This window comes from Aythya marila (genome assembly GCF_965140915.1).
Source record: "Aythya marila genome assembly, chromosome: 2".
Taxonomy (NCBI): Eukaryota; Metazoa; Chordata; class Aves; order Anseriformes; family Anatidae; genus Aythya; species Aythya marila.
Genome location: NC_139043.1, coordinates 69559580 through 69585868, shown reverse-complemented (window position 1 = coordinate 69585868; position 26289 = coordinate 69559580). Strand labels below are relative to the sequence as shown.

Genomic DNA, 26289 nt, shown 5'->3' with positions numbered 1-26289 from the left:
GTGAGTTTTTAAATGAATGGGAAGAATGTATAATTAAATAATCAACCTTGTACTATCAATACTAGGTAGCTCTGCTTGCAGCAACATGAAAACAAGAGTTGTGTAGAAATATTGTGTCCTTGCTGTCAGTCATGGTGGGACCATGGTGGGAAAAGGCTGTCACATGTTGGTGTCCTCCACCTGAAGCAAAACAGCATCCTGAAACTTTTTGTCTGAGTAGTCAGTCAGGTTTGGCAAGGCTGACACATCCATCACCACACCCTTTACTTCTGCATGGTATAGAAGGAATTGTGCAGTCCTAGGATGCATTTTCCCCTTGAATTAAAATACTTTTTAATTTTTTTATTTATTTTTTATCTTACCAGAAACTGGTAGCATAACACTCCATTGCATGTCTGAAAGGAACACAGATGCTGTTCAGGGCCCTGGGAATGACAGCTCTTGGCAGGCAGTCTGGGCCTTGACAAGTCACAGGTTCACGCTATGAGCTTTGTGTCAGTCACTCCCTGCCTTCCTCAACCCCCTCATGCACTCGTTGGGGCATATCTATTTTTTAAAATGGATTGTGCTGCAGGGTATTATAAATCTGCCCATAATTAGGCACCAGTTGAGTGGATTTAAGATATCTTCCCCATGACAGAGATATCTTTGAGTGAGTTGTCTGAGCCCTCTAGCTTTGTTATTGATGACATTTCAGACCGTCTCTGTAGTTGCTGTAGAGGTGTTGCTACTGGTGCCAGCTGGTGAGCCTCTCTCCCCATTGAGAAGAGCTCAGAGTGAAAACGTGGGAGTGTTAACTGAATTCTTCAGACCGAGTGAAGCGAGGAGGTGGAAATTCCTAGGATTGGCCTTCACTTCCTCAGAAACACGGACTTCACGAATGCTGCTACTCAGTTTAAGCTGTCACTTCCCAGGCAGCTGTTGCACAGGGGTGGTAATGCGCAGCAATCGTGCTACAAAGATGCACAGCTAGATAAGGGGCTTGCACGTGTAAACTTGTCCTTAGTACCCAGAACTGTAGGAGTTAGGAACACATAAGTCACATTGTGTCTTACCTTGATGATTCAATCTTTATTTGGAATTCTAGACCTGATTTTTTGAAAGCAACAATAACAAAAATCAGTTTCATATTCATATGACCATATCAGGTCATATTCACCTTTGTGCTTTGAATGTTAGCTACTATTGGTTATCAGAGTGTTTCAACTATTTCAGATTTATTTGGTTCTCCGTGCAAGGAGGGTATCAAAGAGAGGATGGCATTAAGCATGCTCAGTGCCATGTTGTGTGAAGTAGGAGGGGATAACAGTTCCTGTTAAAAGTTAATTAGCAAGCCATTGAGGGGAATTTCTGCATGCCTTAGGAATTCAGTTTATGAGTTAAAAATAGATCTCTCCATGGTACAGACAGAGACAGTCACCTCAGGAAGCTCCATAAATAATTAAAGAACCACTATCCAGTAGCCTAAGCCAGAAACAAAGATTTTGGGTACATCACTTGGGGTTGGGAGAGCCTTTTACAAAACCTAAAGAAAGACATTATGCCTACCCCCAGTATTATGTATCAAGGAGCTTCTCTCTGTCTGCTAAAGCAATGTTCAAGGCACAAATGTATCATTGCCTCCTTGGAGTTGCTTTCTGCTAACATCCTCTTGGTACATGCAGTTCCAGAGGTGGTGGGTTAGGACACAGTGCTGTAGAAAAGTCCTTGGCTCTGACTTGGTTTAAGGAGCCAGAAAGGAATATTAAGGAATATTACATCTACTTGAGAGTGACTTGCCTAAAGACATTCTCTGGAGACCCAGACAGCTTTCGTGGGATCCATGTCTTAAGAAGCAGAATTTCTGTCCCCTTCTGCTAAGGGACATGAACAAGAAACTCCAAATTACTGCATTTCATTCTCTTCTGCATCGAGTTCTCCTTGGGAGGAAAATGAAACACTGAGGCCTGCAGAGTTTACTGGACATTTGCTCTCAGAAACTCCTTGAAGTAAAGGAAAGGGACTTAGGATGTGGCCTCTGGTATGTCAGGATTGGCCCTTTCCAGAAGTAGGTGAGCAAGGCTGAAGTGGTATCTTCCAGTCATGACAGCAATATTTTCCCACAGTAAGTAGAATTTTAAGCAATACCCATGTGACTTGTTACTTCTTCAAGATAACCAATTCCACCCTGAGTAGGATCCAAGCAAAATTTACTTTGTTTCAGCAAAATACAAATAGTTGTATTTACTTATTTCTATTTCTTATGCATGAAGATAGTTCAGATGGGAGCATCGAGCTGTTCTCAGTATCCATTCAGTCTTATCCTCTCCTCTTAATTTCAGTGGGGTTAATTGTGCGAGTAGGACCAGCAGATTTGCTATTTAAGCACATTTTTCTACATATCCAGGTAGCGATGACTCATTCAGACCTCTGGGTGTATCACATACATGCTGTCTCCATCACAAATAATGGAGTGCCTCACTGAGCTGGCACACTAGTCCAAGCTGAAAGGTGGGGCTGTTTGGAGGTGGTGCTAAAACTCAGGAAGAACACTAGATTAACATAATACTTTTGTATTTCTAAATACACATACATTCAAATGGACAACTTTCAAAGAGACCTGCTGAAAAAATGCTTATTGTTTGTATGTCTAAATGCAAGTGTCCAACTTGATACATCACCACTTGAAAAATCTGACCTTTAGGTATGCTGGTAGCACTAATGCTGTCTGTATTTCTGTTTCAAAAAGTTTGAACTGAGTGCCAAGGTACAAATTTCAAGTTTTCTTCAGTCTGCATCTCCCTCCTAGTCTAAATCGCTCCTCTTTCCTACTTTTTTACTTTCTTCTTTATAGCACCAAACCTACGTTTCTTTTTTTTCTTACTCATCCTTACTGCTTTTGTATTCTGCTCCCTAATGACTTGGAATGTAATGTCAAATCATCAACTCGTGCAGATATCATCTTTATTCAAAAAAGCACCCAAGTCCACATATATACACACAGATATATGTATGTATGTATATATATATATATACACTGATATGTAATGATTCATGTTATACATAGTATAGAATGTATATTACAATATAGAAGTCACTGTATGACTTCACAGATAATAGGCAACTTGCATTCTGCTGCTTTGTAGTGCTCCATACAGCTCCAAGCGGTGCTGTCAGCATGCCTTTCAGGACCAGTTTGCTTGGAAGAGCTCTTATGTCTCCACTACGCTGTGCCCACCACCACCTCCAGCAGGAGGCCAGGTTCTCATTCATTCATTCATTTCAGTTTCAGTGGCATTGCAAAGAACTGCTCACTTTCAGTTATTCTTTTCTTTTTGGAATAGTTCAGAAAATCTCGTCCTTTGGTACATTTATGTTGTTTTTGTTTACTGTTCTCTGGTCTGTTGCTCAGATCTAAAATATCAGAAAATTATTCAGTGCAGGAAAGACAGAAGTGGGCCCAAGAACTTAAGAATGATGCGAGCTGCTTGTGATCTTCTACACATTTCAAAACTAACAGCACGTGTTGTTGCAGAGCATTGGGTGACTTACATGACTGGTTGGCTTTACCATGCTTTGGGATGAATGCCGTGGGATTATCTCAGTAAAGCCTGGCAGCTTTATTTGTGGGTGACTACTTAAAATCTGACCACTTTTCCTCTGCCTTCTAACACCACGGTCAAGTGGCCAGAACAACTGAGGTAGTGTAATTTAGTACAGTTAAGAAATTGTTCCTAATTGACCCTTGAGACTGACCCTGTAGTCTATTAGTCTGTGGCTGAGAATGAAGGAACCACTGGGTATCCTATGGCAAACTGCCTTTGCTGACACACTGCACGCAAAAAATAGTAAAACTATTTTTCTCTAGCAACTGGCACTTTTTGTTGTTGTTGTTGTTTTTCACTTTTTAAAAGTAAAGCTTAACTTTTAGGCACCAAAAAAAACTTGCTAAGTGAAAAAGTCAGTTTAAAAACACATTTCTTGATACCCTCTTTCACAGTCACAGACACAGCACGATACAAGTCACACGTTTCATTCATTTATGTGCAAGTTTCAGGACAGTTGTGGAAATGGATTGGGCTTGGAATATGGACAGTGTTCCCAGCTGTCGGACTCTGTGTGTCTGTGGATTGATTAAAATGAGTATGTGGTAAGAGTTTTGGGCCGGGGGAATGTGGCTGCTGCCTGTGGACCAGAGTCATCCTCGATGTAACCGTGCTGATGTAACTGCTGCTGTCGTTTTTGGGTGCGAGGTGCCTTCTGGAGTTGTAGGGGGCCGGGTGCGTTGTAGCTCCCCTGTGGGAGGCTGAGCGGTGCCTGGAGGTCTGTCTGAAAGAGGAAGGCGGCTGAGCTGACACAAAGTCCACCTGCAGTTTTTAATGGGGCTCCCACCTCCAAACCGAAAACTCGTGCGGGCACCCCGGCAGGTGGACGGCCCGACGAGGGGGGCCGGGGCCACGCCAAGCCGGAGGCCGGGCTAGGGAAGAGGGCAGGAGAGAGGCCGGGGCCGCTGAGGGAGGAGGAGGAGGAGGTGGCGGCTTAAAACCTCCGCCGAAAGGTGTGGCTTCGCCTTTCCTGTGCCGGCGGGGAGGGGACGGGACGGCACCTCTGCTCCTGCCACCACCACCACCACCACCACCACCACCACCACCGCCAGCAGTAGCAGCACCAGCACCAGCAGCACCACCAGCAGCACCAGCACCACCAGCACCTCCCGCAGCCTCGCTCGGCGGCGCCCCCCGCCCCGCACCTCGCCTCCCCGGCTCCCTGCCCTCGCCCTCCCCGGCTGCCTGCCGCCAGCTGGGGCCCTCCGGGCGGTGAATGCCGCTCCCCCCTCGGGCCCCGGCTCGCCTGTCCCCGCTGTGCCCGCCCGGCCCCCCGTCCCGCCCGCCACCATGAGCATGAACGGCGGCTCCCACCCGCGGCTCAACACGCTGGGCCGCATGGCCAGGGCCGACTCGGGCACCGACCTGCGCTACGAGATGAGCTCCCATGTGGTGAGCGGCGGCGGCGGCGGCACCCACACGCACAAGACCTACTACTACCAGAAGACCTACGGGGGGGACTACGCCTCCGACGGGTACGGGTAGGTGCGGGAGGCTGTGGTTCGCCTCCTCGTTAGGCTCGACTTTGGGAGGGGGGCGATCAGCGGGGTGGGTGACGGGGTGGAGAGCGGAGCGGGGTCTTGGTGTTGCTGCTTGGCGCAACTGAGCCATCCTGGCACGTAAAACGCCTTGTTCAGCCTCCGCTTTGGTTCGAGGCTGGGCAAGGGCGAGGCCGGCCTCCGCCTTCTGCCTCCCCTCTTGGCACCAGCACGGCGGAGACCTGGCAGGGAAGACGCCAGCCTGCGCGGATGAAGTTTTGGCAAAGCCTTTCTGGAGCCAAGAGGTGCTCCAAACCTATGAAAACCAACCATGGCAGTTATGAAGACCTGGCCGTGAATCCCCTTGGCCAGGAGCTCATAGGACTGGAAATAGGTGCCAGTCGCTGAAGGAAATGACATCGGTGTCTGATAGCCACCTATAGTGAACACTGCTGGCCATTAGGCTTTATCTATCTATTTATTTATGTATTTTTAACACGTGGAGCGGTTCTGTTAAACCTATAGCTCTGGTTATCGATGCCACTGATTTGGGAAGTGATTTGGAAGTGCTGTCATGTAATTTGTGTTAAGTTACAAGCCCTAACTGTACTGACATCCTGATCAGGTTGCAGAAGGATGAGCGTTAAACACATACAGCAAGTAAACAGCAGATGAGAACTTGCAGGCTTTATGAAATAAGCGTACCTGTAAGTGGCTGTTGAGAATTAGGATAACCCCAGTCAGTGCCGAGAGCTCCGTTTAGGTGTTTCAGATCTGTTGCCAGAGGACCACTGAATGCAGGACATAACTTGCATTCTGCCTATGTTTGTTTATTACTTTGCACAGTTCTTAGTTCTTCATTTCATTCTTGGTTTGCTGTGTGCATTATGATTAGCTGCTGCTGTAACATGCCTACCCACTGCTGCAGTCAGTATGAGAATACCCCGTCTGTTGAGGTATAATGAGATCAATTCAATACCTTACCAAGGGAGACTGCACATGCTAGGATTCCAAAACACTAGCTGTGTTGCATTTTTGAGGGTCTGTTTTGCTAGTGGTGCTCCGCTGCAAATACCTTTACTGCTTTTAAGAGACAGGCATGAAAAATAAATGGCGGAGCATGCTAATTTTTCCCTGGTCTTTTTCCAGTCTTCACTCTGGTGCAGCTACAGTGGATTCACTGGCGTGCCTTCCCTATTAGTCCTGACTTTCACTAGAGGAGAAATACTTCAATTTAGCATTCTTTGGGTTTTGTTACGTATTTTAAACTAGCTTGCAGTCTGTTAGGCTCTTATTTCTTTAGCTTTCAGTGGTATCATAGCAAAAACAGAGAGGATAGGCCTGGTGAAGAGGTTAAGGATCTTCTGTCAACATAGTTTCATTTATTCTCTGTAATATAATGTTCATATCTCCTTTTCGGGAAAGTGTAACTGGCAAGGATGTTACAATGAAAGTTCCCTTTCCGTTTATTTCAAGGTCTCTGCATGTTACTAACTTCCCCTGTTAATCAGACTGAAAACCATATATGTATTTTACATACAATCTTCTCGTATGTGTAAAGGTCTCACCATTCAAAGCATTTTGAATAAGTATTTGAAAAATGTATGTGCTTGCACATTACTGAGTTGCACAGGCTTATTTTAGATTGGTGCTGATTTGAATTACAGTATGTCCCCATGTAGAAAATGAGGGATTTTTTGCCATTTGATGAAAAACGCAGTCAAGTCTGGTTTTGCACATGTGGTGCGTGCGGAAAATCCACAAAATCCTGTGCTGGTTGTGCTTGCAGGATCTTGCATCTGTTACTACCTTGCATAGTCTGTGGAATTGGTTTTAATATTTGTGTTACGTCTGATACGTTTAGTGACACATTTTAGTGGCAGTTGCTGAACTGAAAAAACAGAGGCTTCTTTTTTTCAATGGAGAAAATTACTGTACCTTAATTTTCAATGCAGTAGGATTTAGCTTAGGGTCTAGTCTTGTAAGTTTTGGGGCGTATTCTGCCAAACAAGTCTGTGCTGAGTATTACATTAGTCACAGAGCAATATAAGACGCTCCCTACCCTTAGGGCTCAGCAAGGTGCTTTTACAACATTCCCGGTTTCTTCTGGCTTGGGAACTCAGGATGAGCTTGGCCCTGAGTACAGATACTCAGCTTGATGTTGAGTCATGCACTCCTAAACTGCCAATTAATCAGTCAAATATTTATCAATGTCTTTGCTATGAGAGATAAAATCTGATCAGTTGGGAGAGAAGACAAAAAGACAGCGGCAAGTTCAGCAGTTTTATTAAGATTTGGGGAGAAAAGAGGTCATAAGATTCATGGTTGCCAAGTGACACATTGTTGCAAAAACTAATTTATGCACAAGATTTGCTTAAAGGCTAATGGAACGCCAGAACCTTAAACTAGGAAAGGATCTAGATATTCAGATCCCAAGTCTTGACGTTACTGGCAGGGACTGCTGGAGAGGCTTAGAGGAAACAGGTCCAAAGCTGCATTTTTGCCCGTCCGATTGTCCTCGCAGTGGTCTGCAGGGTCCTGGCCAAGATGAATCACGGTGTCATGCTGGGCATGACAACTGCCCTAGTGACAAACAAAACTATCTGAAGACGGAGAGTAAAGAATGTGTCTGAACTGCCAAATGCCTGCTGTGCTCGCAAAGCGTGCCCCGCGGTCGAGCCAGCACGGAAATACCTCTTAACAGCAGCTGGTAGTGCTGCACAAGATAAGAAGGAAACCAGCTTGCACCCCTCCTAACTCACCTTTTTATAGGTACCTGTCTGAGATCGGTTCCATTGCAAGCTATTCTATGTGTCTTTGAAAGCACGAAAACGTTTGCCAGATGTATTTCAGGTGGCTGTTGTTGGAGGAGCCGTGTTGCCTCGTCTCCCCGCCTCGCCATGCTGGCTGGGCGCTGGGTCCTGCACCTCCCTCTTGCAGAGCTGGTGCTGGGAGAGGCAGCGCAGGCTGTGCGGACGTGCCTGCAGCTGGCAGGTCCTGCCCCTGCAAGCAGCGGCCTCGCTGCTGGTGATTCATACTGGTGGCAGAAGTCCCGCTCAGGGGTGTGAGAATTTTCTTCAAACAGGTGTGGCAGGGCCCCTTGTGAAACCCTGCTTCCATCGAGCTCACGTGGCCGTGGCAGTTTTAAGATTTCACTGGTGACTTTTTTTTTTTTTTTTTTTGGGCACATTTCTGAAGGGATTAAGAGCCCGATCATGCACGACGATAAACTTCAAAAGATAGCTTTATCATGTAATGGCCTATGTACATGACCTATGCTTCCAAATATGAAGGTGTCTGAAGATGCACTGTGCCAAAGCTGATCCTAGTAGGAACACAGATGCAAAAAGAAAAGCCCATTATCAAATTATTGGTGTTTTCTGACACTTGCATTCACTGTCTTTAAGGGGTAAAGAAACCTTCTGTTATGTAGTAGTTTAATTTCTGGTTATATTTTTACAGATAGTTGATTGCTCACCTGTTAGTTGTTTCTCTCCAGAGATTATCTATTTGTCATACATCTCCTGTTGTGTTAAAACCAATTTTTTAATACTTGGATTTCCAGGTGTGCACATGCAGCTAGCAGATGGTGGGTGCGAGGTGGCTCAGCCGATGGTGTGTGCAGCATGTGTGCTGGGGATTTCCGTTCCAGTTCAGGTTTTCCTTTTAACTCACCTAGCCTGGGCATACCGGGTAATCCCTTGATGAATCTGTTGCTTGTTCAAACAAGTTTCTGTGTATGAAAAAAAAAAAAAGAGAGGTGCTATTGTTTTGCTCAGCTTCAGACTCTGTGTTGAGTTATGGGAGTTTTGATACTTTGGATCTGCAAAAAGACCTTTGTCAGTGGAAAAAAATGCTTCAGATTTTTAAAAGTATAAATATTTTGTGGAGCCAAAAAAATTAACAGACACTATTTTGACTCGATGTGGGCCCTCTTAAAACAGATCTTTGGGCTGAGAGTATCCTCTTTCTGTGCTTCTAAAGCATTAAGGAATCGTGAAACAGTTTCCACAGCACTGCTGGACGGATGTTCTTCTGCGTGTCCCCTGCTCCTCTGGACCCTCGCTGCCCCCCAGGTGACACAGCAGCTTCTGGATGCTGATGGAGGCAGAGACTAGAGCAGCCCCCATGTGTTTGTGTGTTTTTAACAGCAGTACGCAATGATGAAGCAGAGCATAGTTGGCTTTCCTCCTCGCCTTGTGCATCCTGTGTTAGCAACAGCCCAGTTGGACCTGCCAGGTTGGAAGCTGATTGTTTACAGAGGGTCTATCATTTATTCAAAACATGTCATTTGAGAAGTATTGTTACTTCTTAAATATGTTGGTGATGGTGGTAGCCACCCATGGTGTGCTTGAGGGACATAGGCACAGGTGTGCTTGAATCACTGATCGTCATACTCACAACACATTGTGTGGCCTTGAGGGTGTCTCTCAGTCCTGCTAAAACAAGCAGAAATAGTTATTTCTTCTTTCTGTGGAGCAATGTCTCACAAGCATACCACTTCACAGTGAAGTGCAACCTCGCTCGGAAATTCAGGACTCACCAGTGTGGCAATAGCCAAGCTTGGCTCAGCAGGTATATTGCAGCAGGGAGGTGTCTCAAATATTGCCCCGTACAAAACCTGCTTGCAGCAGGGTACGGGAACAACACATTTTGCCCTGACAGGGAGCAAGCCTTTTGCTTCCTATGCAGAATGATGGCAACATGATGATGCTGTCTCTTTTTGAGTGCTCTTCTGGCAGTAGAGAGCTGCAGGGCCACATCTGAAGATCTGTAGCCTTTCCCAAATCAAAAGTGATTCTTCTGTGTTTTGAAGTATTCTCCTAGTTTTAAAACAAAGACACTATCCCCCTATTTGTTCCTTTAATAGTTAATGACTATTAAAATGAAGTCATTTTAATAATGAATTCAGTTTAATAGTGTTGTTTTGAAATTCATGACTTGCCTGCAAAATACCTGTCACAGCCTAAAATTTTTTTGAGTTGCTGGTAGAAGTAGGTTACCAGCTCAGGTCTGAAGCAGCCTAGGCTGTTTGGCTCAGCCCTGTTCCACAGGGATTGAAGATCCAAAGCAGTATGGCCATTAGTCAGGTTTTTACAAAGGTGTTTTTTTATTAGTAGGAGTCCTGGCACTTTTGTGCTATAAGTCTGGCTAAAAGTTCCAAGCTCCAGTTGGGTCCCTTTCTGCACAGGTACATGGAAGGGTTCAAAACGCTGAAAACTATTTACAGGGTGTGCTAAATCAAGCGGAAAAACTGGCCCGTGCTTTCACTGTGCACAGTGTTTGGTGCAGCAGGTTCCCATTCACAGATTTGAGCTTTAGATGTTGCCAGAGTTAAAATCAAATCAAAATGTCATCATCATAGTGCCAGTAGTTGTTGCAATGACCAAAATGTTACTTTATTCTCATTCAGTTTCATGTAAGCAAAATGAGATGAAAGGACAGATTACCAATAAATAGTCCTTTGACAATCCACTAAATCTGCCTCGTGTGAGGATTGTCAGGGTCATAGATCTTTCCAAGGGTCACAAATGTATTTTTACGTAGGATCTAGGCTACAGGGTTGTACTTTGAAAATCCAGGTTCTTTTGTGCCTTCACATTATGATGCCACCTAGCATGTTCGTGGGTTGGGTTTTGCCTAAGTTTCTCTGTATGCCGTTGTGTTGGATATGGTATTCCTTTGTCTGGATTTTTCCTTCTGCCTGCAGGTTGTATGTCTGCTTACTCTGCGTTAGGGTTTCTGCTTTGATCTGCTGTTCCCATTGCAGGCCTGTTGTTTCCCCTGGCTGGGAACGCCATTAGTTCTCCCATTGTCATCAGCTACATTTAACAGGACACTGCCTTCTCATCCACTATCCTAGCATCACTCTCAGTATTTTGACGAACAAAATAGTTAAAATAATTAACTAACAACAATAAAAAAAAATTGCATACAGGGTGTTAAAAGCTACATTGCTGAACTACCGTGCTCTTTCTTATTTCAGTTTGTATTGCTCCAGCTTCTGCCATTATTTTTGGTTAAGTCTTTATCTGCTAGATTGGAGAGCCTCAAACACTTTCTGCTTTCTCCTTGTGAAGGGTCCCATGAACTCTAAACAAGGAACTTACAGATCTTTATTTGAAGATCTAATTAGGGCATATTAAAGCTTCCCAGTGCAAGGCATTTGCTCCTCCCTTTAAAACACTTCTGTGGATCTGTATTCAACTATCTACAGCTTTCCAACTTTTTTATTATCTGGACAATAATGTTGGATGTAGTGTTTTAATATCATTGGGATGAACACAGAGTACTTGTAATTCTATTTTTCCTGCCGTGTAAATTATTCTAGGAGTTGGATTTATTGAAAACACCTTTTCTCCACAATTTCTTATTCTGTTAACTGTGGCAGTCCTTGTTTAGACCTCGTCTCAGTGTAAAGTGAACTAATTCACTACCACTAAAGTGACCTTTGAGGTCAGTTGAGTTACACTGAACTCAGCAGAGATGCACTGATTTATTACAGTAGGGGTCTGATCCTCATCTATAGTTCCTTTGGCTTCAATGGACATCAGGTATTTGTAGCTGTCAGGAGATGATTAAGAAAGCAATTGAAGAAAAAAGTACTCTTCTCATGTTCTAAAAAGAGAAAATTACTTGTAAGATTCCTCTCTCTTCCTTACTATGTTTCATTAATGAGGATAATTGTGGGTATAATTAATGTAAATTTTAGATGCAGTTGGATGCTTCTAGATCCAAACACAACAGCTATGCCTAAGGAGAAGGAAGGATTTTAAAAAGGAAGCTGATGGGGGAAGCCTGGCATAAAATGAGTTGTGCAGTTTTCTTTAAGGTGTTTCCAAGGCATATGGGCATGCGTAGCACAGTACGGTGTGATGTTTATGCAGCCAAAGGGTTACAGTGCAAGTGAGGAGTTGTGTGTGTACAGCTTGTTTTAAGCCACTCAGTGATTTTTCAGTCCTGTCTCTTTGTCTTCAAAGGTTTATTCCCAGGTATTGACAGAAGCAGCTTAAAGACTTGCTCAAACTTTTTCCATTTGCTCAAGAAGAGCTGGTACGAGAATGGCAGGCTGCTGAACGACGAACTACACACGCAGCAAAAGTTCTCTTAAAGGATGCTGGTGAACGTTTCCCTTCATTGCAGTGCTTGTTCCCAAGGACAGCTCTGCTGTGTGTCATGGCTCCTTTTACCAAGTATGATCAGAGGCTGCTGAAGTCAGTTGAAAGATTCCCACTGAATCCAGATGATGTGCTGGTTCTGCTGAGTTGGGCAGGTTTGCACAGAGGCTTTTTGCTGTTAGTGCTCTGTGGAAGGCTTGGGCCTTGAGTGATTTGTAATGGAAAAGGTTACCTGCTGTGAGCATTGCAGTTAGAAAGCTAGGTAAGGCTTGGAAGTGTCCTAGTTTCTTACCGTCTCTTAGTAGTGGTTTATTTTAGTTTCGCTGGCAAGTGCTTGGGTTTGGGAGCTGCCTGAGCTTGCTTGGGAGCTCTGATTCCATCAGCAGGGAATGATTCCTAGCTTCAAGCACCTCACCCACATTCAACTAGCAGTGGCTCGCTTTGGTGGCAGGGTCCCAGGATGAGCAAATGCAGGAATGACAGCCTTCTGGCGGGATGGATGCAGGAGATTATGTGCAACACAACAATAACGACCCTACTATCTACCTTGGCTTTTTACCCCACCAGTGATTTTGGTTCGGGAGTTTACCTGGAACCCCCAAACTCCCCTTTTACTTCTGAATTCAACTCCTACATCTGTTTTTGTAATAGCTTAAGCATCTTGTAATGCCTTTTTAAGACACTGCACTAGTCTTTTATTATTTCCGCTGATAAAAGGGCCCTTTGAATACTTGCATAGACTTGTGTGCTCATGTGCTTGAAGAGCAGAGGAGCCTGCTCTCCTTTTACAGTCTTAAGTTCAATGGCTTGTGTGACAGCATGTATGATAATGTAATGTAAAGATTACATTCTAATTTATGGACTCCAAGAAAGATCATGAATAATTTATTTGTACTGTAATACTGTCAAAGTTTCATTTATCAAAGCTGCAAATACCAGTATTGGAGGAAAACCTTTCTCTTAACCACATGTGAGGTTCCATCTTCTGCTCAATCCAATGGTGAAGTTATTCCATGTCTGCTACTGCAGAATTGTGAATCTGCTGATGTGGAATCAGCATTGAACTGCAACGAAGGTGTGTGTGTATAGGGACACACAGATCAAGCACATTCGTCTCCATGAAGCTTGACTGGATTTATTATTTCATGTCACTTCCTGTAGCTGTTGGGAATTTCTACTTCACATTTCTCTTTATGATGTGTGGTTACTTTGTACTTACTTCATCTTATTCTTCTCCCCACCAACAGTCAGAATGGGACCTGTACAGTTTCCAGACGTCAGAACACCATTCAAGAGCTTTTGCAAAACTGTTCGGATTGCCTGATGCGAGCTGAACTCATAGTGCAACCTGTGAGTGCTTTTTGTTCTTAGAAGAAGTGATTTTAAATGTCACATGGAATAAATGCTGCATTGTTATCTGAACACACAGACTGTGGTTCTTCACCTCTTTTCTGTTATATCAGCTGTTTTTCTGAGGGAGCTGCCACCTTACCCTTTGAGTGGAATAACATATATCCTTTCTAGGTGTCCTCTTCTGTCTACAGTCAGTGTTCAGTAAAACTGACTGAAATGTAACTGGTTAAGAAAAGGGAGCATTTTGATTCAAAAAAAAAAACAAAACAAAAAACCAACCAAAAAAAACCCAAAAACAATCACCACTACCAACAAAACTCCCTTTGGATTCTACTCTTTTTTTTCATTTTTAGGCCAGTGGTTGCTAATAATGTTATGGCCAATAATGTATGTGGAATGTCCTTGGTTCCTGCTGAAGTCAAAGGAAGTGTGGGGTGGTGGGCGTATCCTGCTGTTGAAGCTACAGAAATCCAGAATCCATTTGTAGTTCTTGCAGTAGAAGTGATTTAATGCACACTTTTTGACCCTCTGTAGACAGAAAATTCATGTAGGAATGAACTCTGTGGTTAGCAGTTTATTTCCTTTACAGAATATGTGAGCATGTTTATATAAAAATCAATGCCATAGTAAATACTGCCTCTTGGTAAGGATTAATATTATTCCAGTGAAGTTAAAAGGAAGCAATGTTTAATTCCAGCATGGTGCCACAACGTACATTGCTTGTTTTTCTTTTTTTTTCTGTTTTTGTGGGGGACAAAGTAACGAAGCCCATCATCATTTTCTTTGCAAAATGAAACCACAGCTGGATTATGTTTACCTCATCATGGCTGTGTCAGTGCACGATGAGATCAAAAAGCCTTGTCTTTCTGCTGGAACCACCATGACCATGCTGGTTCACTGCACTGAGAAGACGCACAGAGAATTTGCCTAGAACTTTGGACTATGAGATAGGATGCAAGAAAATGTGACTGTGCAAGGAGCTAGTCCCAGGCAGATGGGGTGCATTCTGCATTTTACAAGGAGAGAAGCTATGGCTGTGACTCTTGGAATCTCAGAGGAACTTGTGTAAAATCAGCAGCAATATTCGCCAGCTCCAGCAAGGACACAGTGTCTGTTTCTTGTCCTCTAAACACAAAAGCTGTTCTTGCTATGTAAGATCTTAAAAATTCATCACACTGAGTACATCCTTGGCTCCACTGAAATAAAACTCCATCAGGACCTGTTATTCTTTATGGAAATGTTTTGTTGGTATTATATTTTAATAACTTCCTTGTGTATTTTATTCATAATAATGACTTTCAAATTACTATGAATCATTTATTAAATGGCCTTCTGCCAGGTAAAACTGTCAATTGGCGACCTAGCAGTTGAAACCTTTTACACTTCTTAAAAATACTTGGTCCTCATAACATCTCTTTAAATAATCATTGTATAAGCTTCAGATTGTTTTATTTAATCTCCTCCTCTTTTTTTTTTTTTTTTTTTAATTTTAGGAATTGAAATATGGGGATGGTGTCCAGATTAGAGGAAACAGAGATCTGGAAGAATGTTTTGCGCAGGCAAATGACCAAATGGACATCCTTGATGGGCTGATCAGGGAGCTAAGGCAGATGAACCAGCCCTGTGAAATGTATCAGAAAAGGTACTGAAAGGCCCTAAGGAAGGGCTGGGGGAGGGAATGTGACAGATAAAATTCTGTAGTGTCTGGAGTGCTCACGTTCTCTGGTGTTGCAGGCTGTGGCAGAAATCAATAAAGTGGAATGAAATCAGTTTGGTTTGGGCATGCTAATATGGAGAAAGGTTGTGCAGTGATTTCACACAGAACTTCACATCCTGGTTGTCTCCATGAAATTTCAGTCACTGTAGTTTTTCCACAGCCTATGCTGTCAGCATTTCTTTCTGAATACCTGATGATTCAGCAGGAGATACGAATTGTGTTGTTCCCATGTTTTCTGTGTTTTCCTCATAGAAACCAACTGTTACCTTCCCTTTCAGGCTGCTTCAACTTCAAGAGCAAATGCGTGCCTTATACAAAGCTATCAGCGTTCCCCGCGCCAGGAGGGCCAGCTCCAAAGGTGGTGGTTGTTATTCCTCTCAGAGTGGTTCAGGCTGGGATGAGTATACAAAACGTGTCACAAGTGAATGTTTGAACTGGATGAGACAGCAGAAGGTAAATTTCTCCAAAACCTAAAGACAATGCTAAGACCTGATTTTGCTGATAAATGTCACCTTACATGCAATAATGTTCTGACTGCCACTAGAACATTAAAAGTACAAATAAATGGTAGTAGATTGTTCCAAATTCCTCCCTCCCTCCTTTTTTTCCCTCTTATATTTGAAGCATTGTACATATAGTGTTTCCACTGAAATAGAAAAATGGATTTTGGGGTCTTCTTTTGCAGGGAAAAATTTGAAAACAAAAACAAGACACAGCTGTTAACAAAAGGCATTGGCATGTTTGCGTTGGAGATTATTACATTCAATATTTCCTTCCTTCCTTCCACAGATTTCCTTTATGCTTCATATTTATTTTAACCCTTTTAACAGATAAGACCAGCTTCACAGATCTAACCATTGTCCAGTATTTTGCAGTTGTCCTCCCTCTAATCTATTCTTATCACAATAGGATCCAGAAGGTACAGTTGATTGCCACAGGACTAGACTTTCATAAGTCAGCTTCATCATTTTCATGTGTATCTCTTGCATGCACAGAATAAATTTGCCTATCCACAGCTGTTGATGGTGTAACCTGGAGTAGAAACACACACTCAGAGCTTGTAGTGCTCTCATGCTGCTGGGGTAGAAGTTCTGTGTTTGTAGTTGGACACCACTTTGACAGACAGGGGAGGAGCAAGGAGGCCCAAGTTACAATTTGCTGACTCTCTGTAATTTGAAATTGCATTATTTTTATCTCTCTTTATTAGGTTGTTGCTTAGTGATCCTGTCATTGTTATCTGCATGTGGTGTTTACCAGGTGGCTGCTATGCAAACCAGATGAGCAGGGGAGAGCTCTGTACAGTTCCCATACTTTTATGTGAGTGTCAGTTGTAGTCTAGTCTTCCAGTGGCCTCCCATATCGTGGCATGTTTTAGAGGAAGGGGAAGTGGAGATGCACTTGAGTGCTAACATTTACAGGCATTGTGCCAGTAAAGCAACAGCAAATATGATTGCCCTTCACATACTGTGGGAGAGCAGGCTATCTGTTAGACCTGCCATGGTTTGAGGAGTGATATTGGACAGACACTGGGCCTTCTTCCAGTGAAGAAAGATGAGGAACATGTACCTCCCAGAGATGCCACGTGACTCCCAGCTGAGACACCCCTCGCTAAGCATAGGAAGCATGAGCAAACTGTGTTCACACACAATAGCTCCTATGAAAGAAAAAGGATTGTTCTCTCTCCCTTTCAGTCCCTAAAGCAAAGTGGAGGTGAGGCCAGTAAGTGCTTAGCTTCCTATTGGGCTTTTGAGTTTTATTTATATATATATATATATTCAGTGCAAAGTTCAAAATAAATTTTCCCTATACCTTTTCTTCCCATTGTATCTCACTATCTGCTCACATTGGGGCTAAGATAACATTCCTTCTAGTAGCATAATGAGATGTTAAACAGTCTGAACAGCTGTGTTTTTCTGCTGGTGTTTTTGTGTCCTCTATATCCGGATGGTTCGCTGACAGGAGAATCAGGTGGTAGGAAGGTTGGTCAAATTTCCATTGCAGAATTAGGGAAGGTGAACTGAAATCCAGACAGCCTTTGTTCACATATTGGCAGTCATCCAAGATTGCTGCTGTTGCTACAGTCTAGCTAGACTGTATAAATATAATGAGAAGGGTCAAAGTCCTGTAACTTTTAGATGTCTGAATGTAAAACGTTTCATTTCTTGGAACATTTTCAGCCTTGCCTTTGAACCCTTATGCTTGAGTGTGGTTCAGGCTTTATTGACATCTGTTGACTCAGAGATTTGGCTTCAGGCTGGTAATTATTAAATTCAGTCCCAACCCAGGAATAAGATATCGAATCCTCTATGGCGTGTGTGTGCACAATGGCATTCATACAGAGATGGATTGCGATTGTGTCTTCACACTATAAAAGGTGCTTTGGAATTTGAGGAATTGGGTTGTGAATTCAGTGGAATTTTAGATTTGCAAATAATGAAGCAGAGAATTGCAGTCAGATAGTTCTCAAGTTAGTAATTATCCAGTTGTATTACTGTTCTTTCTAAGGCTGTTCCTAGAGATTTGTACTGAATGTCCTATAATAAACCCTGCCAAAATGCAAAACAAACATATTCTATAGCCCTTTCAGCTTATCTAATACATTGGTAGGCTTCTTTTTTCCTTTTTTTTTTTTTTTTTTTTTTTCATTTTGTTGGACTACATTTAACTGAAGTCAGTGGAGCTGCATGAGTGTAATTAAAATGGAATGTAGTATACTGGGCTACAGAACTGTGCATTTTCACATAAGTTGCATGAGTAGCATTTGAAGTCACAATTTGTTTTCAGAGTGATAAGGATGTAACTGTACTATAGAACATAAGAGCACAGTTTAGTCCAAAGTAAACATGAAATACACTACTGAGTGTGCTTCGTCTTGTCTAATTTTAAGCAACTTAAATATTTTCTGTACTTTGTTTCTTCTACTTCGGGAGCCTGTCACACGGTTTAAGCAAGGGCAATTTTAAGAAATTTTTAACCCCTGATCTGAACTTCCCTTTGTTTAGTTTTACTCTTTATTGTATGGTCACATTTCTTTCAATTCAATTCCTTGATGCTCTGATTTAGATGATAATGTCTTTTTGGAAATGAAAGTACAAATACTGTCTTTTTCCTAGTCTGAAATGGAGCTAGTGAAATGGGGGTTTGATGCAGCGTCCATCGAGCAACAGATTAGTGACCATAGGAGAACTCATAACGCCATTGGAGACTATCGCTGGCACTTGGACAAAGTCAAAACAGACCTGGTAATTACTGTCTTCCCTTATACATTGCTTAATCTAGATTTGTGTCCTTGGCTTGCCAGTGTTTGACTACAGCAAGTAATGCTGAACAGCTCAGCTTTTCTTCAGAAAGCACTGATGTCATAACAACTGCTTTCCACCCTAGTATTTATTACTTCATGATTATTCAGCGTTCTGTTTCTTTCCCCAGAATTTTGTAATGAGAATTTAGTAGTTATTTAACATTTTGTTGTTCTGTACCTGGCAAATAAATATCGGGATATTTTTGGTGAGAAGAATAGCTAAGAATGATTGTTCTCACTTTTTTTAAGACAAGAAAGTTAAAGGAGAATGTGGGTAAAATACAGCCTTGAGTAATGAGGGAGTTTCTGTGAAAAAAGACCAAACTCTGGGCTAAATTTAGGGCTTTTTTTTTCTTCTCCCTCTCTTCTGAGACTTCTGGTCCACTCTGGGTTTTGTGATTGGAATAAAGAAGTCAGTGAAAGTGCAGTGGTTAACCTCTGCTGTCACCCTAACAACTAGATATTGGAGGAATGTTTACTTCATCTCCATTCTTTTCTGTTAATTCCTCAAGTGGATGAGAGGAGAGAGAGTTGGATCTAAAGAAAAGGGATTCAGTTTTGAAGCTTTGTTTTCTCAAACAAGCTGAAAAGCTGAAGCGTTGTTATTTTCTTTTCTCTTCTGTTTATAAGAAAGTTAATAATGTAGCCCTATCAAACACTAGTTCCAAGGTTGTGCAGGTTCCCAGTTAAAGAAATGGGAATAAAAATTGGAGCATGCTGCTCAGGATCACAGTTTGTATTACTTCACAGTCTTCATAAAGCTTGCTTTAGGGCTAGGTGGTTCCCCACAAGCTATCTAGGAGTTTGGTAAAGAGATCAAATTTTGGAAGCTGTTTTTGTGTTACAGGGGTTATGTTCAACCTGGTTTATAACATTGTCGTGAGAAATAAGTTTGTCCAAGCCTTAGTTTTATACTTCTGGCCCTCCAGTGGTACAGATCTGCTGCTCACTGATGTCCCTTGCAGGCATCTCCAAAATACCACATGAAATTATAACATCATGGTACTGGCATTGTAAAGGAAGTACCCACAGGTAGATAACTCGTAGAAGGCACGCTAAATATTTGCTGTCTCTGTTTCAGCGTGAGAAGGCCGCTGTTCATCAGCTGGAAGAAGAATACGAAGGACTGCTGGTGAGCACAAGATGCGCTCATATGTGATACCCTCAATGATAAATGCCTTTTGCTTTCTTAACACTGGTGTGATAGTCAAGGGACACTTCAAGCTTCGACAAAATGATAGATGCATGTATAACTAATTCCATTCAAGAGTGTTTTGTCGTTTAGATGAGACTTATTTTGAGGCATGAATTTGAGATTAATTCATTACCTAGTTTATAATTGACTTACCAGGAAGTTTCTAGTTTGCAACGGGTAAAGGAGGTTGGTCACTAAACAGGTGAAGAGTAGAACTCTACCTCCTTAATGGGAGTGAATGTGGCAGTAGAGTTAGTTTATATTAGAAGCTTAAAAAATGACTCAAATTTGTATTTAGAACCAAATTCTGTTTAGGGCTGTGCATCTTGTCCATGTTGGGTCTTCATGTAAAACACTAAGAATCTTGTGCAAAGGGTAGATGTAATCCTTAGAATTGGAAGCTGCTTCCTGTACACATTTCAAATAACAGGATATTTATTATCATACAAGGACAGAGAAGGAATCTTTTCATGAAGCATCATCTGCGCAAAAGGTGCTGCTACAACATCAAGGATATACTGTCAGCAGCAAATGCGAGTAAAAGTGATGTTAAATTTTCAGTCATTTTCTTGTATTTCCCCCCATGTCTTTTTGCTTGCTTGCCAACATGTCTGCTACGCTTGTGTTTGAAATGGCTTTAGGAAGCTGGTGACTTCAGATTGCCATTATTTTTTAAATCCAGGCACGTTATCCACTATCCATTGCCAACAAGTTTCATAGCTCTGTAGATGAAGGCATGTTATCCACTATCCATTGCCAACAGATTTTATAGCTGTGTGGTTTTGAATATTATTAGTTCAAAAAACAAAACAAAAAAAAAAAACACACACACAAAAAAACCCACCATACATATGCATGCTATGCTTTTGTCTACCCCTTCTCCACCCAGCACACACTTTTCTGTGTTTATTGTTTCTCATTTCTGGAATTCCTTGTAGAAATACTCGTTTGAGAGAATGGATCAGCTCCGTCAATTCCAGAACCTCATCCAAGCCACCAGCAGAGAGATCATGTGGATCAATGACTGTGAGGAAGAGGAGCTTCTCTATGACTGGAGTGACAGGAACACAGATATCGCCAGGAAGCAGGAGGCCTTCTCTGTAAGACAGCACAACCCCCCCGTGCTTTCTGTGGAATCTCTTTTGGCATATTTAGGGAGGAGCAGGGCAGGCATTTCTTCTCTCTAAGTACCTTTTTTTTTCTTTTTTTGTCAAAACACTGTTGGATTAAGTACTGTGTGACAACCTTTTGAATCAAGATTGTACGTGAACTGGAAGATTGTGCTCACTCAACCACTTGTGGATTCTTTTGACCTTGGAAACTGACCTTATCAGTACAGTTCACTGAGAACCAGTAATCACATGTAGCTTGTGCACACAGTCATTCTGTTGACATGCTAAAGTAGGGGACTTGAATCAAGCAGTTCAGTTCTCCCTGTTATGACTACTCAGGGGCTAGGGATCTCTGTATGTGGTCCTGATCTCTTCACCAGGAACTAGGGCCATGCTGGAGGGAATTGCTCTCTCTTCCCATGATGGTCTTGCCAGCAATGCATTGAGAGCACTGTCAGAGGTGGTTTGCACTGATCCTTGTTGTCTTCTGTGGGTACAAAAGGAAATTGAGCATGTGTGTTTCTTAAGCCTATGTTGGTGTTGATTACCAAAGTAAAAAGGGAATGAAAGTTCACACCATTAAGGGGATTCTCTAATTTTTTTATTTTTTATTTTTTTACTATTTTTAAGTTCAGTTGTTCTGGATGTTGCAAGATGCAATCATTCTTGCTTCTGTCATTCCGTTTTGACAGGAAAGGCTAAATTTTGCATGCTTTGCTCTGTGAAGCATCAAGTGTAGAGACTAGAACTGAAAGGCTACATTCTTTGATTCTGCTATCTTCATGTTTAGCTTCAGTGCACTGAGTAGAATTAATATTTAATGTTAGCATGGATAATTTCATAGAGTCATAAATATCTGGAAAATTTTAAGTAAATTATTCTAAGCACTGTGCTTTTGGAGGCTTGTTTAATGCTGTGTTTTGGTTGTTTAGAAACGTATGAGTGAACTGGAACTTAAAGAAAAAGAACTCAACAAGCTAAAGCAGGAAAGTGACCAGCTAGTTCTCAACCAGCACCCTGCTTCAGACAAAATTGAGGTGAGTTAGACTTACGTGATTGAACTTGCTCCTGTAGTTACTATGTGGGAAAACTTCTCAGTGGAAGTCCACAAACGAAATGCTGCATTTGGACCTGAGAAGGATTTGCTTGCCAAAAATCGTGTCCCTTTTCATCCAGTTGTATGAACTGCTCTAATAAACATTACTACCTTCCTCTACAAACCTGGCCACACAACGACTGCAGCTTTCTTAACAGCTTGGGGGAGATCTTGTTGCTACCAAATTTGATGATAGATATATATAAAAATTAATACAGGGGCTTAAGGACTTGTCTAAATGTATTGAAATTGCTGTACCTCATGTGAGTTAACTTCAGTGCAGCAGAATTTATGGTAGGAAGGCATGTCATTCTTCTTCTGTTATCTTAGAAGGCATGTTTTGAAGATAGCCACACCCTTTGAGAGTTTATGTTTAATCCGGGTGCAAATACTTTCTGCAACTGAAATTTACAGTGCATTTCTACAGCTTAGCCAAGATATTTTTGCTATCATGGCTTGTTATATGCTTACATTTCAATTACAAAGGCTGTAACAATTTGGAAAATCTCATCCTATTAGGATATGCTGTAGTTGTAGTTTTAAGTGTGCATAAGAACCCTGAAGCTGAAAGAAGCTAATAGGAAAAAAACTGAGTTCTTTCCACTTTTCAATGTGTTTACTTTGTAATTTGTTATCATATTGTGTAGAATCACCATTCATAATACCCTCTGTGGTCCTTTTCTGCCTTAAAGGAAAGATCCTTGTAAGCTCCAGTAGTGAAGTAAAAAGTTGTGTGTACTTTTCTAAAGAACTTACATGAGCAGTATGCGAGAAGTTCTGATTTAAAAGTAGCCATCATAAACAATTGTGTTTGACACTGCTCCTTGGAAGGAGAACATGACAATTTGCAATTGAAATACTTTGTTTGCACTACAATTTTGTGCATTTCACCCCTTTGCTCATGAACTTCAGGCTTTATGTTGATCAAACAAAATTCACATCATGAACAAATTTCTCTCCACATCCCACAAATGTGTATTTTACTCTCTTCAGTTAGGTAGACACTTATAAGTTGGGGAACTATTTGCATGAGTTGCATTATTCTGGTCTGCATGAATTTGTTTTAGCAGACATTTCATTTGCATTTATGTAAAGCATAAATAATTATACTTGAGTCTAGGTATGGGAGAGAGATCTCTGTGAAGATTTGAGTTCTGTATATTTTTATTTTTCTTAGGCCTACATGGATACATTACAAACTCAGTGGAGCTGGATCCTTCAGATCACCAAATGCATTGATGTACATCTGAAAGAGAATGCAGCTTACTTTCAGGTGAGTAGTGATGTGGAGAATTCACACTTACTTTGAATTATACTGAATTATACTAGATTAACATTCATGAATTATTAATTTAATAAAAAAATCTTTGTATTCCAGCATTTAAGCAGTTTTCTTTTAAAAAAAGAATTTACAAATTTCAAAAAGCTCATTTCACTTGCTAACATTATTAAGTAACAAAAAACTGTATTTGCTGTTTTCAGTGTGTAAGAATTTCCAGGGCTTTCAACACATGCTGAAGTAAGAGCTTTCAGAATTTAGTTTATGGATTGTGAATGATGTGATGAGTAGTTCATAGGAGATCTGTCATGTTCCTCACAACTTTTGTTAAAAGTGGGAATCCCACCACAGGTATTTTTCTTGTGTCAAAATCTTCCTAAATCTATGCACAATTAGACATAACAGTGTTATCATGCTGTTGAAAATGCTGCTGTCCTGGCAGATGTGAGCTGGGATTTCTCATTAAAGGAATTCAGTGTTTTTAGCGGACATTTTTGTGAGAGCTGTGTGCAACTGAAATCACGTCCATTTTTTCTTGTAGTTCTTTGAAGAGGCCCAAGCCACAGAGTGTTATCTGAAGAATTTACAAGACTCCATCAGAAAGAAGTTCATGTGTGATAAGAGCATGTCGCTGCAATGCTTGCTGGAGCAGATCAAAGAGCTGGAGGTACTGTTCCACCCAACTCATAGGTTATGTTCTGTCTTGCATGGAAATCGGTTGCCCTCTTCAGATACCAAATATTAAGCCATGTGTACTACTATGGTAATAAACAGTACTGCGTGAACTTGCAACATTAATGGTATGTTCATGCCCATTTCTTAGGATAGCCTACAAATGGATCAGTATTACTTAAATTGTGCAATGTTGTTTAGGAACTGTTGATTTTTATTTTATTTATTTATTTATTTATTTAAATCTGGAATGAGCCTACCGAATTTCAAAATTTCTGACCTTCTAACAAATTAAAAAAAAATGAAAGATTATTGTTCATAGGTGGTAGAATAGATTTTTGCCTCAAAGGATGAGTGCATTTAATAAATGATTCATCATCGTGTTATTTTATATCTCTGTAATCTCTTTGAAAGGACTGAACTCAAAGTTTTTTTGTTTTTAGCAATTTGCTCAGCAAGAGTTAGCTCCTGCAATTCCAAATTGAATTTATATGAGGAAAAATAGGTTAGTGATATAAAGGGCAATTGATGAAGTCAGGGTTGAGATGTAGTTGCTATTTTTTTTTTTAACATTCATATTACAATAATTCCTTATATTTATTCCTGTTTCTTACACCTCACTTTAACCATCTTATAGATCTGTATGAAGATCAACATAGTCTTTGCTGGAGTTACGAAGATACTTATTTTGTTGTTTCTCTTCTCTTTTTTTTTTTTTTTTTTTTTTTTTTTTAAAAACAAACAAACAAAAAAGAAACCAAAAACCTGCAGTTTCACATTATAGGCCAAAGACTCATCCCACTGGAGCTAAAGGAAGTTTTGCCAACAGTGAGCTCCAGATGTATGCTTCTTGTAATAAACCATTGGGAACTAAATGTGGTTTATTTTTAGAATGAGTTTTTAACATACAATTAATCTTTGCAGAATGAACGAGAGAGAATTCTTGAATACAAGAGGCAAGTGCAGAGTTTGGTGAATAAATCCAAGAAGATTGTGCAGCTGAAGCCACGTAACCCAGACTACCGGAGTAACAAGCCCATTATCCTTAAGGCTTTGTGTGACTACAAACAGGATCTGGTAATGTGTTCTCCTTTTGGCTGAAATGAACGTCATATAAACTAAAACGTGGCAAATAATTTAGTAATCAAGCTACTGAGTTGATAGGTGTAACGTTTCTGTCTGCTTTTGGTCAGCATTTAAGTTTTTTCAGGAAAACAAACAAACAAACTTGGATTCTCATACATTGTTTGAGTATGTCTAGTCAAAATGATGATTATTATTGCAGTTTAAATAGCGTTATGTCTAGTCAAAATGATTATTATTACTCCGGTTTAAATGGTGTTAGCATTCATGGTTCAAATTAGCACAAGACAGGCTTATTATTAATAGGGTTAAAATTGTAATACAGATGCTTCCCAGAATCTTTCCCTTTCCTTTGATTTTCTTAAGGTTAGCACTTCATCTAACAAAAGGTGGAGGAATGTTCAATCAGTCATTTGCATACCCAACGCTTTGCAGGGGGGAGTATTAAGTTAAAGGTGGTGGTTTCTTCCTCTTTGGTACTGGAGATGCTTGGGTTTACATGTATTTCTGCATTGTTTCTTAACACCGTGCTTAGGTGCATTTTCTGCTTACGTGCTCTTTTTCTGCTCTTTTTCTTTGCTGTTTCCCAATTACCTAGTTTTTCTGCTCTTTATCTGTAAAACTTGTTTCACCTGATTCACTAGGCTGCACTCCTATAGTGACCGCTAATTGACCATTGTGATTTGCGTTTACAGTCCGGGGTTTGTGCTGTGTTCTGTACCACATTTTATTCTGCAGTCACAGAAGCACACAAAGTAACTACTTGTTGCTACTGTAAGCAAAGCTAAACAAATGTAGTCAGTGGTTACCTGGCTGCTTGGCAATTGTCCTCACAGTTAAACAAGCTAAAATCTGCTCAGGTGAAGATAAGCCCAGACAAAACCAGAGATCCTGCATGGTTAGGTCAAAGCAAAGCCCGAGGCCTTTTGCTAGTAATGTCAAAAATTTGCTGGCTGTAGAGGTATGATGCAGTGAGGGACTTCTGCCATGATAAATGACATGAGGAGCTTTCCCCTCTTGGATGTGTGTGGGTTGTAAGCTGCACCATGACCACACCTGTGGCCTCAGGGTGTCAGAATTTCTGGCAGATGTAGCTGGTAGATCTAGCTCTGCAGCATTCGCTCCCAGTCCCTTCACAAGTATGGATGCATCCTTTTGCTTACATCTTGCTATGGAGTGGCTTACGAACATAAATGATTGTGTAGCTTACAGTGCCCCTGTGTCCACTCTGTATGTCACGGCAAGCCACAAGTCTGATGATCAGGTGGCGACTGCCTAGTGTTCTGTGGCTCCCACTTGGT

General features: G+C 41.4%; 1 protein-coding gene across 3 annotated transcripts in view; it reads left to right on the top strand.

The window, feature by feature from the left end:
* Positions 1-4620: 4620 nt before the first annotated feature.
* Positions 4621-26289, top strand: part of DSP (desmoplakin) — a 38968-nt gene continuing 17299 nt past the window's right edge. For 2 of the 3 annotated variants that reach the window (XM_082752924.1, XM_082752922.1), the window contains exons 1-11: positions 4621-5065; positions 13428-13530; positions 15027-15175; positions 15529-15703; positions 18364-18492; positions 19633-19683; positions 20685-20846; positions 21791-21895; positions 23132-23227; positions 23775-23900; positions 24830-24982. In XM_082752924.1, coding sequence (XP_082609050.1) covers positions 4875-5065; positions 13428-13530; positions 15027-15175; positions 15529-15703; positions 18364-18492; positions 19633-19683; positions 20685-20846; positions 21791-21895; positions 23132-23227; positions 23775-23900; positions 24830-24982 — 1440 coding nt within the window. In that variant the 5' untranslated portion in view covers positions 4621-4874. The remainder of the gene's footprint in view (positions 5066-13427; positions 13531-15026; positions 15176-15528; positions 15704-18363; positions 18493-19632; positions 19684-20684; positions 20847-21790; positions 21896-23131; positions 23228-23774; positions 23901-24829; positions 24983-26289) is intronic. The other variant, XM_082752923.1, reaches the window with a different exon arrangement.